At 39.4% G+C, this 16,521-nt stretch overlaps 1 protein-coding gene across 1 annotated transcript in view; it reads right to left on the bottom strand.

Moving 5' to 3' along the window:
- LOC105221357 (uncharacterized) overlaps positions 1 to 16,521 on the bottom strand; it is a 176,660-nt gene that overhangs the window by 36,522 nt on the left and 123,617 nt on the right. The window contains 3 exon segments of the mRNA XM_054234723.1: positions 382 to 537; positions 626 to 750; positions 12,579 to 12,724. Coding sequence (XP_054090698.1) covers positions 382 to 537; positions 626 to 750; positions 12,579 to 12,724 — 427 coding nt within the window.

Raw genomic sequence — 16,521 nt, 5'->3', positions numbered from 1 at the left:
TAACTTGGAACTATCATTGTTCTGTGTTGATATTGCAGTGGAGAAGATCTAAAGAAACGCGAAAATAATTGCAAATCTTTGTGGAAAGCAAGAAACCCCTGCAAATGCGCCGCCTATTTGCTTGCATATTCGGCGCACCCCATCTGCTGGCAAGCGTGATTCCTCCCATTTTTGTTTTTTGTTTAGTTGCTATACCAGTTGTTGTACCAGCACTATTTGCCTTTCATTCATACCATTATATAATATGTAAACATACAGTTTTCGTACAACAACAAACCGCCCTTAAGATACCCCGCTACGATTAAGCAAATATTAGTGCATCAATATATTAGTGGGCAACATATTTGGGCAAATTCGATATTGGCAACGTGCAGAACTCACTTTCTTCCTCGACATCGACGCGGTTCTCCAACTCCGAAGTGCTCTTCTGTCGGCGCAGCAGCTTCTGCTTTGGCTGGCAGCGGGGCAGTTGAGAGGCGCAGTCGCCATGAGCGTTCAGCTTGCAGATGCGGCAGCGTAAACCCTGACGTGTGTGACCTGTGGGGAAAGCGAAATCAGTTTATTTTGCCTCAAGAGTGGTAACTGGGCATAAATATCGGAATTTCAGGAATGTGATTGAGCTTACCTCTTAGTATTTGCGAGCAAACATCGCAGGCGGTTATCTTCTTGTATGTGTACTCCTGCAGGTGATGGCTGCCATCCTCGTTGGGGCGCAGCGGCTGTGAAGACGTACCGGCGGCTCCATTGCGCCTAAATAGTCGAGCAAATCATAAGAGAAAGAAAGCGAAATTAGTGAAGATCTAAAATAAATTCCGCGAAGTCTCTCAGAGGACTGGACGAATGGGTGTGAGTAGAGCGATGAACGAGTGAAATTAAATGAAAACAAATATTTTGATAAACAAATTCGCTTAAATATATGCATTTAACTAAGATCGACACATATTGAAAAAATAACAACAAAAGCAACATTTAATGGAATTGAAAAATAAATAGAATTTACAAATAATTGTTCTAAATTTATTCATAGACGTTTCCAAGAAATTCTCAATTAGCATGATTTTCAGCTCTACTAATTGTATTTCCCTGAAAATGTCTAAAACCAATTATTTCCTTTCACAGAAATTTCAATATAATGGAAACCAGAGAGCAAAGGAGTTTCATTTCCCAATTTTGTTAGCTTATTCCCGCTCTAGTGACTCACACACAAAAATATTTCCCGCAAACGAAGCGCCACTATCAAATCTCCCTCCGATTTCTACGAGTTTACAGTTTTACAATTCATAGGAAGTAGTTTTCCGCAAGAAGAAGGGGGTCGGACTTGAAACTACATACTTGCAATCTTCATATACAACGTTACATATACGCCGTGTCGCACATAAAAGCATATAAGCGATTGCGTTTTTGCGACAACTGTCGGTGGCAGACGATCGATCAATTAACTCGTAAAATGAATGGGGATTTTAAAACGACGGATGAGCGCGAAAATTAAAGCCAATCAAACACACACACATGCAACTGTGCATATGTACATATAGTGAATTAAAGCAAAGTGTAAAATGGCAACAACAACGAGTCGAAGCGCAAAAGCTGCAGCAGCAAGAAACAGCAGCAACATAAAATAAGGAAATGAAAATGAAATAAAGTCCGCGAAACAGTGGAAAAACTGTGACAACAACAACAACACTATATCAGTTGTAACAACAACATACGCCCGATAATTGTTAAACTGACAAATTGGCCAGCGAGCTGAAAAAACGCGAAGTTGAAATGTGGCACATTGCCACCGAGCAACCGAGCAACCGAGCAACCGAACAACCGTTTCACCGAGCCAGCGAGTCACCGGCCATTCGCAAATTCCCAGTAAGCGTGTGAACGCAGCGGTGAATGCGAAATGTCACTTACTTATGCATATGCGCTTGTTTGTGAGTGTGTGTGAGTGCAGGCGACGTGTTTGCGTGTCATGTTAACGGACAATATCCAATTACTGATTGCCTATCTGCGCCGACACACACACACACTTGCGCTTAAATAAATGTAATTGCAAAGCAGATCAACGCAATCGCTTGTGCACATGCGTATATATAAAGATATGTATATGTGAGTGTGTGTGCTACTTTATTGACCTTCCCAATGAACAATCCGCTTCGCTCTCATACTGACACTGATACTGCATTGTTGTATTTGAATGTATAAATATGTGTTTATGCATTCAGACTCACTAAGCCATTGTGCATCCTCAGCGCTGATTTCATCAGCACACAAAGTAATATTTTTATGAATAATCCCATATATGTATGAGTGTATGCAGTTAAATTAGTTTTATCTCATGCGATATTGAAGTCAATTTCATTACTCTTCACTCGCTTCACATTTAAAAAATGTGTGAACAAATAACGGATAAATGGATAAATTCTGTTTAACTTTGGGAGAAAATAAGAATTTACGAATTATGTAATAATAAATTCAAGAAAAATTACGCGGCAGACACACATTCCCGCTTTAAACAGACCGAAAGGTAAGGTGATTTAATCGAATTCCATTCATATTTTTATTGTTGTAAATCAAACTGAAAACGAATTTAGTAAAAATGTACCTCCGTTGGGTTGAAGTGAAGCTTTCATGCTTTGGTAATACATATTTGATAAAGTCATTTCACTTTCACTTTTACAAGCATTTGCTTTTCCGCTGCTACTTCGATTGTATTTAATGTATTCATTAATTGATCCGAAACAGCTGACACTTCACAATGACAGCTGATGTGCTAGTGTGACAACATAATTGAATTGCTATTTAATTTAATTGAGGTAATGATTAATGCTGCACGATTGGTATGCATTTGGTTGCTAACTGAGCATTGGCATAATTGTTTTCCATACAAATTATCTCCGCACACAAGCACTTTAATCGATAATTCTTGCTAGAATATATCCCATTTAAATTAAATTAAAAATGGAAATATTGCGTTCTCGCCTTCCACGTGCCTCGAGCATAAATTTCATCAGTGTGTGTGTGTGTGCGTTTGTATCTCCGCAGCGAAGTGTAAAAAATATATTTCATTTCGCTTTCGTTCAACACCAAAAGGATCTTATTTTCATTGCCAATTACTTTCATACGCTTCCGCTTACATGAGCAATAACAATTTATTTAACCATAATGCTCGCACACACCACACAACGCATGCATGCAACCTAGGGATGCTCCGCCACTTGTGATATTTACTCAGCGTAAATATGTGCATAAAGCAATATTTATTGCATAAACACGCAGCTCCAGCATGTCTGTGCGTGTGTGTGGATGTATGTGCACGTGTGCTTGCTTATCATTAATTTGCTGGCATTTTACGCTCGGCGCACCGTGGCGTATACGCAACCAATTTCTCATATGCCGTTTATTCATTTTGCATTTCAGCAGACACGCACACACACTCACAAGCGCTCATCCTTCCGTTGCTGACACGTTTGAATGTTGCTGTTGCTGTTGCTGTGGTTGTTGTTTTTGTTACCGTTGGGCTTTGGTTGTACCACATATTCACGGCATAATTTCGACGCGGCCTACACAACAGCGCCGAACGGCATGTGTTGTTGTTGTTGGTTTTGTTTTATTATTATTGTAATTGTTGTTATTGTTTCATGTCTTCTTCAATTGCATTGTTACAGCAATTTTCATTCAGTTGGTGTCTGCTGTTTGTGTTGTTGTTGTTTGTTTATAACAGTAGTTTTTATCTAGTTAATTTCGTGTTGTCCGCCTCATTGTTTATTCGACGTTCGCCATTCACAAAGTGCGCTAATAAATGCCTACAACAAGACAACAACACAAACTCAGCCGATTACATATAGACAGACAAGAGAGGCATACAAGGGACATACGCATATGCGAGTCAGTCTCTGGGGGGTGAGTGTATGTATGTTGATGCGCACATTCGGTCATTGGTCCATTTCGGTGGTGCATGCATTCACTTTCGAACGCGTTGTCTATTCCGCCAACACTACTACTAATTGTTGTTGTTGTTGTTTATACTTTCATTGTTAATGTTTGCATTGCATTGTTTGCTCGTTGAATTGCAGAGCTCACAGCACGAGCTATGAATGAAATTGAAACAAACGCCGCCAAATGCGTATTTGCAGCCCTTCTACCCAGCAGCAAAGCGGAATTATTGCGTGTGTGAGCGCATACTGGTCCGCAACTAATACAATACAAACCAGTCTCGTTATGAGGTGGTCGATTGGCAATTGGGAAATTGAAATTTGATATTCCATACACTCAAATACCCTATTTTCAAAGTTCGTTGTTGCCTCGTGTTGGCCTTTAATGCAGAACGCAAGTAAAAGGCAATGCAAGAGAAAGGGAATGAAATTTATTTGCCCGATACTAAGCGATAAAGAGCAATACTAAAGTTATTACGTTTTATTTGCCAAGTGCCAGGCAACTGCAAACACACACACACGCATAAATTTGTCCAATTCATATGTTCATTCGGATATATGTGCGAGTGCCAGAAACATGTATTGTTTTGCTTTGCAGTCGGACCGTTTATTTAGCCATTCATGCACGGCTTGTCATCCAACAATTTGGATATTCATTTTCCACATTTATTTGAAGCACCAATTTTTCATGTGGTTTTTTTAGAGCTGTTGTTGCAGAAATTGGAGACTTAAAACATTCAAATACACAAGCCCTTATAGAATCGAAGTCTAGAACTTCAGAGAATCATTAAAACGTTCGAGGACAACCTTGCCGCTATAGTCCAAAGTAGTAGTAATCATGGACTGGAGACATTGAGTCTCCCAGCAAACTAAGAAATCCAAAATCAAAATAGAAAAATTTCAAAAAAATCCAAAAGAAACAAAGATTTAAGTAAACATGTGAAATATTCCGAATGAATCTGCGAAGAATGATATGAACATAAAGGCGATATTATATGTAGTCTACGCATATAACAGAGCTTCGACTATAATTTTAGCAAATTCGTACGAAATACTAAAGTAAAATGTAAGATTTAAGAACCGATGCAACGCTCGGGACGTCGGCTGGCACACATGTACTACTACCCACAAACATGTGTACTCGTATGTACATGAAGCCTTTCTATAAAAATTCAAGATAAATACGAAATAGTTAAGCATTTAGAAATGAAATTTGTCTCGCATGAATGTTGGCTAAATAAAATGTAACTGAGAATAGCATGTATGTACAAGAGTTGAGTGTATTGGGAGTGCAGAAGAGCGGAAGTTCTCGGCACGGTAGTCTAAAGGGGAAGGGGTGACGCTAGAGAGTAGGTAGGGTTGCATTTCTATGGGAATATTTTAACATTTTTCATAAATCGCTTTATGTTTAGTAAATGCTTACACATTCGCATGTAACGGTTAATGTGTGTCTAACTAGAATTTAGGAAATAATTTCTAGAATTTATATAAATAAATGTGGTTTTTGGTTTTACTTTATGTACAACTAACGGTATAACTATATGTGTGTATATACTATAAGTATGAGTATAGAATGCATACATAACGATTCTAAGGGACTCGCATAACGCAAACCGAGAGGACTTAAATATTTTATTCTATTTATAATTCACATACATTTTCAAGTTATTAGGAGGGGCTGATGGGCTCTTTATACATTAGTGGGGATTGGGGAAAATGCATTGGGGATGTATTTACATAGAATCCGATTACTGCTAGTTGAGAGTATTTAGTCATGTAAATTTATATGGAATTTTTTGTTCTTGGAAATGGGAAATGCCTCAGGCGGTATATTGGGGGAAGATACTTACCTTGGAGCAACTCGACATATGTATGTATGAATGAGTGCATAATTTACAGAATCAATGGGAACTGATCCAAAGGGTTATGCAGGGTTTTATAAGGGTTCGTGATAGTTATGAATAGATTTTAGTCGGTTGTTCAATGTCCGAGAGTATTAGTGAGATCCTGAAAGTCTTATAAACTTCGTTCTGTCATAAAGTGTGAGGAAAATGTCTAATATTTTGTAACTTGCATAAGAAACGGTTTGAGACTTGTGAGCTGGTCTACAAAAGCAATAATATATTCCAGCTTCGAGTTCCTCACTTAGCAACGCTTTTGTCGAAGTGGGTCTTCGCATGTTGGTGGAGCCATTGTTTTGGAGATTTATTGCAGATACGCCCTTAAAGCTCATAATATTAATTTTTCATTCTATTGCTTATGCAGCGACCAAAAATAGAGGAGCCTTCTAAAACTCTTGCAGCATAAACACATACATATATACTCGTATATTCGCATAAATCCTTTGAGCAAGCAAAATATATTTTCAAATTCAGTTCTTTTTTTTGTTTGTTCGTTGTTGTTGTTGTTTGCGTACACATGCATGTGCCCATATTGTTCGTATTTGCTCGAGGCAAACAAACAGACAACTAACGCAGTCGAGCAAAAAACAAACGAGTATCTCTCGCAACTACAAATGTATGTACATATGCTCTCCTGTTCTTGTTCTTGTAATAGCGAACAAAAACAAACCGAAAAAAATTGTAAAAACTTTTTCGAGAAATGCGAAAACTTTTGTGATTTACTTTTGCTCCTTGGCTTCGGTACTTCTTCATTCTTCTGCTGTGCCGCCCACATGGCTCCACTTCGCCTCTCACGCGACTCACGCACCAACTTTTAAGTGCCACCAACTCTGCGCCACTTTTTCATATTTGTCTTTGGCTTTGGCTTTGGCTTTGTCTTTCGAAACTGGCGCACTCCGAAATTCGCTCAACCATTAACGTGAACTTCTTTTAGACCAACCAACCACCCACGGAGCCCCCGGACCCTCGGTACTTGTATGCAACTTAATATTTATGTTTGCCATTCAGCATGTTGGATAATCTGTCTTGCCCCCTTTTGTTTTACGCTTTGGTGCCTGACTCCAGCGAGCGAGCTTTATGAAGTTGTTAAGTACATCTTGAGTTTGCTCTCGAGTATTGAAATAAATAAAAAATGCTCGAAATAGATATATTCTGAAAATGGGCTCACCACCTTACAGTTTGAGCTGCGTTAACATTTCCTATTACTTGCATCTTAGAGTACCACAAATGGAGAAAATAGAAAGTGAAACACATTGTGAGAGACGCCGCTTGCTTTCAGAGACCTCTTTTATTAAGTCCTTTCCTATATAGCCAGTCTTAAGAAAATAAATGAATATATCTCTTAGACTCTTGCAACAAATGAAATAAACGCCGAGGAAAATTTTCAAGATCAATTATTTTTTAATCTCATTGGACCCTTTCTGTAAATTTGTCTATATCTCCTCTCATTTACGCATTTTTCTCTATTTTCGGTGAAAATGTGTTAGAATATATTTACACGGAGAACTCGGCGACGTGTTCAATTAAGAGTGTAATTTTGTTAGCCGAACGTGACGCGAATGCATTCTCTGTCGTCGTTTGACACATAGACATTTACATAATTGTTTAATCACATTAAAATATCTATATAAAAATTGGTATGGAAGATAATGGAATAGGGAAAAGCAGTTTGATCTGTGGAAAAGGTTAAGTGTAACTGCACTATCTAACGGATTTTACATTTATTTCATAACTATATTTATATACGCCAATTAACTAGGAGCAGGATAATTGAGCTACTGATTTTCTAAAGTCAACTATTGCTAGATTTTTAAACGGTAAATAAATTACATATGTGTGGGTGTATATGTACATACAAGTGAAATGGTGGGGGTGAGGAGAGCAATTGAGGACAATAGACAGTGTATGTGATTATGCAGCAACAACAAATACTTAAAACATAGCGGAAAATTAGTGGGCGATTGGAAAGTGGTGACACACATACATATTTACATAGAAAAAGAATGAAATTTGGTCTTTTCTTTCCGATTTCAGGATTTTGGGGAAGTTGAGGGAATTACCGACACACAGACACACACTTAGGTGTACGATTGATGGAGAGCAGAAAGTGCGTGAGTTGAGTAAATGTTTAATTATAAATTTGCAATAGATGACAGAGTAGCTCCCTACAGCAACAGATACAAAAACTCTGGATAATTGTATATTTCATAAATTATTTGTTATTGGTTATTTGATTTCATTACCTTAAGGTCAGAACAGTTGAGACGGCGTGATACATTTGATTTGGACGTGGTTGACTGGGTGGTTTGAATTTGCAATAAGCGATTTGCCATATGGATTTCGAATTATTTGTTTGTTTGATTATTATTTTTTGTTAAATGTGAGTTCGCATGATAAAAATTTGATTGCGGTTCGGTTTAGGCAATGACACAAAAATGTATGCAACAAAATAATTGGATTATTCGATGTGTTAAATTAATTGCGTTTTGCTCAATAAAAGTGTTCGTGTATTTATGTTGTTCGCAATTAAATTTCTAAACTAAAATAGTCTTCATTTATTGATGGTAAGTGCCTAAAAGGCTTACTCAATCAGTAAATATTTCAATTATTATTATTATTGTATTAAAATAAGATTAATTACAAGTAATTAATTGGTATTTCTTAATAACTAGCAACATATATGGCTTACATAACTTATTTATGCTTTGATAGTTAAACTAAACTAAACTTTGATCGCTTAAAGTTTTCGTTTTAAATATTATTTGTTAAATTACTAACTTACTTAGGATACGTTAGCGTGGACTTTAAGTGCAAACTGTTCAAGCTTTGAACGCAATCTCACAGCAATAGAACGACTGAAGAGCTAACGAATCCATAAATTATTTTCATAATTTTAACCTTACCTTATTTAGTGTGAAATTAAATTCAGATCGCTTGTGTGCAAATACAAATTAGGCGCATTCGCTCAGCGCGAGGAAATTGTTCGACACTATACACATACGCTTGCACTTAATTGCCGTTCTATTTACTTTTGGTTTAGCTGAGCTTAGCGGCAAATCGACTGTTTCGAACATTTTACGATTACACCCATTGCACATTCAACTCGATTCGACTAATAAACCGTAATTAAAAGTGAAAGTACACGAGTAAGTCAATTAGTTGTTGGTACTTAAGTGAATGCAATGGTTGCTGCTCTATTAGCTGACCTCTCACAATATGCGACTGGGAGCATATCGAACAAAGGGACTGGGTGGCGTGCGAGAGGTCACCTTAAGCCATAATCACCAAATCGCCACACATGCAAACCTCTCAACATATATGTATTTCATCTATTAGGGATGTGTCTTCCAGTATTCAACACTTCAATTTCACTTTTCACAGGTATGCTCTTATTTGACTGATTGTCAAAGCAGGTACTTGAAGTACTGCTTGAGGGACTTTATTTCGCCGACTTTTTGAAATCATAATGAAATTGGTCAGCTAATAGTTTTTTCTGAGCAAAACACATTTTTTTGTGAAACTGTCAGCCTTCAGAATCAGCAAATTATATAAGTAATGGCGCTGCCAACCCTAATGCGTGCAAAGGCAAGGCTTCCATGCTTATGTTGTTGTTGTTGCGAATTTAAACCACAACAAAACGCTACTTACTTATGCATGCAATGTGACACGCAAGGCAATTTGTCACTTGGGTTTTACCGGGCTTACCTGTCGTATACGTAACATTTCGCGCGCTTGCCGCCACCCAAGCGGCGAGAGTATTGACGTCGCAATGCCGACTGGCCTGACCTTAAACCGCAAGCGGGTAGCTGATTTAGTCAATTGTTCGCGTGAATTTCAACCACATCAACAACAACATTTACTTAATTCCAAGTACTCACACACACACACACACATACATGCACAGGTGTGATGGTAGAGGCGAGAGCTCTCACTGTCGTCACATGAGTCGGTTGAGTTACTTCGTTGGAAGTGCGGCCTTTCAGTGTGATATTTATAGCTATGTACTGTTTGTTGTTCTTGTTGTGTTGCAAAATGAAAGACACGCGAACTTCAGTCATGCGAAAAAATCACTGATTTTGGCGAATTGGAGGGACTCGCCGGTTTTTGTGGAAAGGCTATAAGAGAACTAGACTTTTGTCTCAAAGCGAAGCTTTAGGCAATGCTCTACATGTACAAATGTACAGTATTAATTGCTGAATCATAGATGTTTCGAAACTGATAAATTTCCCGCCTACTAAAATTCTAAATTCATTTTTTTACTTAATTTCCCTTATTTTTGCCTTCGGTGTACAGAGAATTTATCCTTACATCTCTTGCTACTCGTGAAATCTACTTTTCATTTCAACAGTGCCACAACCAACATCTGCCAATAGTTGAAAATACTGCATCAATTTTGAGCAAATTACAAAGTCTGGCAATCGATAATGATAAGGACTTATCTGCAGATGCCTAGCAAATATTTGCCAAGTTGCTTTCAAATCATAAAAAGTGAAATTCCATGAAAAAACTGGCAGCCGCGGTCAGTTGAAACGCAAAAGCAGTGGTAAAACATTGAATCACTGCGGAGAGAGAGAATACAAGCAAAGGTCAGATGTAGGCCAGAGTTGCCAAGTAAATTTTTGCTGAAAGTGAAACAGAAAAGCTCTCGACCCATCCGCCTGCTGTCGAGAATAGCACAAAACAAACTTTAAATTTGAATTTGAATTTCAATCGCCAAAGTGATTTCACCACAAACAACCGCATGCCTCTCATTTTGTACTGCGGCCGGTCGGCGAGGAGGTGGCGAGGCGGTAAAGCAACCGCATCGAACTACTCATTAGTTAAATGCAATATTTGCAGCATTTCCCCGGCATTGTGACGGCTGTCCTTTCGCTTTCGTGCTGACATCAAACGGACCGCCGTGCAATCGCTACGCTAGCGTGTGTCAAAGGCGGCGGGGCGATGCGAGGTGGACGGCGCATTAAATATTTACCGCATCGCGATTGAATGGAAAAGCCGCAGAGCGCCGCGCGCGATTGCAATATGCCGAGATTTGTGAAGCGAAAACAGGAATAATAACAATAATGCGAGCGAATAGCGAAATGCTCATCCATCAAAAGGAATAAGTGTGAGGGTGTGTTAGTGTGTTGGTGATTGTAACACTGAAGGTGACTTTAATATTTTCACATTTGTGCCACATGTGATTTAGCGAGAGGCGCATTGGCGAAGTTGGCGGCAATACAGGCAGTTTCTATTGTTGCAGAGAGCTGTTGATGTCCGCTTGGCGAATGCACCGACACAAAAGTGGTAGGTCTCGCTGCGCAGCACCAATGAGCTGCAGCGTTTCCATCGAACTGTGCACTTTTTGTTTTTGCATTGCGTTCCAAACCCTCGTTTGCCACATCATCAACTATTTCGCTTTGATTTGTTTGCTTTAAGCTGTAATCTCGCCGCTGTTCCACTCCCCACCACCACAGTCTATGGCGCTGATATTTGATGAGCTCGGCTAAAAAGCGGATCTACCGGTCAATACTTGCAACACACAAGCACACGCGAGCGCACTTCAAGTACCGGTCTGCCGTTTGGCATACTTTCAGGAGTTCAATATAGCCTAACACACCCGGCGCTGGAAAATAATAATTTTCAATAGAACATTTCACATTTCAGTGATTACATAAGGCAAAACAGCTTCTGGCCCGCATTCGGTAAATACACATGATCAACACAGACGGGCAGACATTTTGCATGTCACATGTACGAATATGTGTGTGTGTCGCCTATGCCGGTCCGGCAGCGGTTGATGGCTTTCCAACTATCGATATTCTACTGCCGCCACTACATTTTCCACCTTTTTGCGCTTTTCAAGGACCGATTTGATGTGTAAGCGCAAAATTTTGCCAATCAGGGTGTGGGTGTGGCTGTGTGTGTGTGTGGGGCATATGAATTTTTCAGTTTTTTGCGGCATTCCTACTTTTTATGTAATACTTTGCATATTTTTTGCCTTCGCTTCACGCTTCCATTTTGCAATTCCCTGACGCGGCGCCAAACGGCCGCAATCAGTGCGAGTGCTCATCGGCCGGTTGGGGAAATCATTTAGTGTGAAATGCATGTGCAAGCGGCTGCTCGACTACCCCCTGCACCCTCCAACTAGTTGTGAGCTCTGTGGCACAAATTTTCAGACAGCAATTTCCACTCGGTAAACTACTGAAATATGCAGCTGCTTGAATAATTTGCAATTTTTCTATAGAGTACACAATTTTTATTTATTTTTGTTTTTGGGCTTAGTTTATTTTTAGAGAATAAAATATGTTTGTTTGATTTTATATGTTTTTCTAATTTCACAGATTGACTGCCGTAGCTGTGGGTGAGACTGTTAGCCCGACCAGTTAGGACTGCAAACATCAAAATCTCTTTAAGTGAGTCTTTGTTTGAAAGATTGGCTCTCCGCAAAGTTTCTTTCTCATCGCGCGTTACTTAGTCTTATTATTAACTTATTTTTCTTATCAAAATATCTTCTAATTTACCCGCTTACATACTTAGGTGTTCAATAATCATACTCAGAATAAAATAATACAAGTACAAAAGCATGAAACCCTCTTTTCTATATATATCCTATGAAATAATTCTTATTAACTAACTAACATTATAATTTGATCTAACTTAAACTTAATAATTCATGTGCTTTTGGCTGTATATCTCTCACACTTCGTAAGAGTGTTTATTGAGCGTGTTTTGTGTATGGTATAGAGAGAGAGGGATCGGTAGTTGAACTCACCTATCGGCTGGGGCTGAACCGGAAGCCGGCTTTAGGCTTCTAAATGCTTTCAGCCACTTTGTTTTCATCGATGGCGCGGTCGCGGCTGAAAGTTTACGCTCGGCGCGTGGCGAACCCGGATCGACTTTGCTCACGTACAAATCTTTCTGCAAGAAAAAATATAAATTTAGCAAATGACCTCAGGTCTTTATTTATATGAAGTAAAAGCAACGTCTTAAACTTAACTTGTCCTACATATGTATATCAAAAAATAAATATAAATTTCATTAGAAGAAACTGCAACGGACCGCAGTTGTTTGGCATTCGTAGAAATATGAGTGAAAGCATATAAATGTAGATATATTTGATTATACACTAGTGTGCAAAACTGCAAGTTGCCAACCTAATTTCTCATGATGCAACGTCACAGCTTTTAATATCCTGTCGCCAAGCTGACGGCTGACGGCTGAGTGAGCACAGCAGAATAACTGTGAAATACTTTAAAGAGAAATGAAATTTATAATACACTTCGCTGGCAAAGCGCACCATGGAAACTCATTTGACAGCGCGGTGAGTTGATTGCAATACACTTCGTCGGTGAAGAGGGGGGACCAATTGACAACAGACAACCGATGAAAATAAACGGAAGTAGCAAACTGTCAGACTGACGACACACCTGGAAAAGAGTCGGAAATGTCAGACAACAAGCAAGTTGAAAGCGTTGAAAACCGCAGCCGCGGCTTCTTGTTGCCTGAAGGGAGAGCAAGGGGGGTAAAGGCAAGCCCAGCAAAGTGTGTTATAGCCAGTAAATTTTTACGGCACTTAAATCACACCACATTACCCTTAATTGGCTTGCTCACATATTCTTCTGTATGCACATAACGCCGGGGGCATTCATGGCTTCGAAGGGGACTTTCCAAAGAAACGGTCTGATTTTAGATTTTCGCTTTATGTGTTGTTATTATTAATGTAAGAAATCAACATTATATTGCTGTTCTCATAGTTTACGATTGGTGATTTGGTGACTCTAAAGTTATACCAAAATTTACTGGAAATTATCAGCATGGACATTGCTTTGAAATCTGAATTTCCTATTTTGTCAAAGCAGAAATTACATAAAATATTTTATATTTGAGAAAGCCTCTGTAACCTACACCTAAACCATTTGTATCCCTTTTTTCGAGCTCATCACTTGTCAGTAAAACCCCAGTTGCTTGATTCGTTCAGTAAATATTGGAAATTCACTGAAATCCGCCTGCCAACCAAATGCCATCTAACGGCAATCCGCAAATTCAATACACTTCCATGTGAATGCATTCGATTGTCTATTCGTGTGGTAAATTTCATTACATTCCACACTGCTCCCGCTCACAACAACCAGTCCCTTCGGACGCTATGGAGTAACACCTCGTCGCTGCTCACCCGCTCACGAGCTAACGAACGTTACCACAATGAACATTTTTGCGCACGGAAATTGAAAAGGTGGTCAAGTGAAAATAATTTGGTTACATTACGAATTCAATCAACTGCAAATGTCGCAATCACCAGTGTACGGCTTGTACCGCACGACAGATGCATGTATGTGCTGGTGAATGAATGAGTATGGGCGCCATAAAACAATTGCGACTGTTCGACAACTCTCATACACACAACAGCATTTCATACATAGAAATTGAGCGTTTTCACCGTTGCACTCGTAAAGGAATTTCATGGTCCATTTTGATTTTATATTCATCGCAAGTGATTATTCTCACTTAGACTTCCTTTCATCGTGTGATTACAGTTCAGCAAACACCTTTAACAGGTTTGAGTCCCTCGCAAAAGTAAAATATTTAATTCCAATAAATTCCACATTTCCAAATGTAACTTTCTAAGAAGTCATTCAAAATACCTCAAAATGGAGAAAACAATTTTTATTGTCGTGTCTCAGGCGTTGCTTGTGGAGCCGGATGCCTCAACTTCATTTTGCTTGTCGGCATTTAATTGCTGTTGTTACGTACTTCCCACAAACATTAGGCGGAAAAGTTTTCACTCACTTCGCAGAATGCTAGTGAACGCCCGCACTCCGCTCCCCCGCGCAGCCGGCAGAGTTGCCTTAAAGCAATAAAGTGAAAGAAAACCGAGAAAACAATTGTGTGGTCTTCCCGCAGAGTCGGAGGCGCGGCGTGGCGGCGCGACGAAAGTTTACCTTCGCGTTTGCCGCTCGACTGCACAGCCAAAGGCGCTTATCTTTGCAGCAAATTAACTCTAGCGATTTACGCGCCGCTTTGCAAGTAAACAAATGCTCACACGCACACCCACACAGACACAGGGTAAATGTGAGCATGAGCACACAGACGTGCATATTTCACTGCATAGAAGTATTTATAAATGCCGCGTAATGCGATTATCGTTTCTTCCCAATTTTTATTTGCTTTTCTTGCAGCCACACTTCGACTACACTTCGACTTGCCTGCGGCATAGCGCGCTGAGTCGATTTGATAGGCGGAGGCTTGCCGGCCGCCCCAGATACGTCACAGCCGTCGTTTTGCTGGGCTGGAATTTCGTTGACTTTGTTCGGCTTTTATTGTTGTTGTTGTAATGCTTGAGTCAGGGTGTTTTTATGCGAGCTTATGGCATAATTTGCATTCATGATGTCGGCTTAATTGCGGCAATTAGGCGCTGCGTTACGTTTTTATGGCGCGCCATTCATTCCTTAGCTCAACCGCCACATGCCGTCCGACCTCAGCGCCCCCACCCCTTTGCCGGGCGTTTGGTGTGTACAGTTGGTCGCCTGCCGCAATTGCCAAATGCGTTGCTTACGATGTGGAAAATACGCTGATAAACTTAATTGGCGTACATGTCGTATGTGCAACATTTTAGTCACTGCACCACCACCACTTCCACACAGACACACAGTCGCATAGCACATGGTAGCATATTTCTCCGGTTAATTGGAAACAGGATTAAATTTTGATTACACACATGTACTAAACTATTCATGCGACGTCAGCTCTAACTGTCAGCTGAATGTTGCAACATGCAGACATGTGTATGTATATATGTGTGTGTGTGTGAGTATTTAAATATTAAAACTCTTGCACTTGTTGTGTCAACTTAATTAATTTAATAAATTAAATTTATTTAAATATTAACAGGACTTTCGCACTGACAGCCGGCGCCGATGTCACCGCAGCCGACACGTTTCTGCGGCATTAGGCAGCTCATTTGTTGCAATTAGTCGACAAGTGTCAAAAGCCACGCGCCACAAAATATAATTAATATTTAACTACCCAACTGCCAGTGGCCGCACAGCATTGAACTCCATTCAACCGCAGCAAAGTCCGTCGGTGCTGGCAACATTTGATGCCGATTACCTGCCACACATTCCTAATATTTGCCACGGTGGGTAGAGTTAAATGCGAGAGCAATGGATGGCAAATTATTTATACACGTTATTTGTAACGGTAATGTTTAATCAACTTGTGCTTACTGATGCGTTAGAGAAGGGCTTTTGACTTTTTGTTCACCAAAAGTACAATAGTTTTAAGTACCCGTCAATGGATTATAGATGAGATACAACACTTTTTTATCATTCACAGATTTCATCATAAAAATATATAACTTAATATATGAATTATGGTTAACAAAGCCAGCAGACCAAAAATACTCGAATTAAAGCTTAGCTTAGAAACACGGTGAACTGTCATTTCATCAACTATTTGATATGTGGCTTAAATAGCAGCAAGATTTCACTTCAAAGCAACAATCCTCACACTTTCATGGAAGTCATTTTCGAGGTCTTCACATATAAAGAATATTTCAGAAAGCCCAAAGAGATACCCTACAAGTTTTTTTCTTTGCTGAACATATAATTGCAAGTTTAATCTCTTTTGAAAACATTAAACATTTTTTAAATAATCACCAGCGACGCATACTTTATTCTAACATGCTTTCCATCAGCTGTCATTTAAACTGCACCTCG

Source organism: Zeugodacus cucurbitae, chromosome 6 (genome assembly GCF_028554725.1).
Source record: "Zeugodacus cucurbitae isolate PBARC_wt_2022May chromosome 6, idZeuCucr1.2, whole genome shotgun sequence".
NCBI classification, from domain to species: domain Eukaryota; kingdom Metazoa; phylum Arthropoda; class Insecta; order Diptera; family Tephritidae; genus Zeugodacus; species Zeugodacus cucurbitae.
This window is presented reverse-complemented; position numbering and strand designations above follow the sequence as displayed.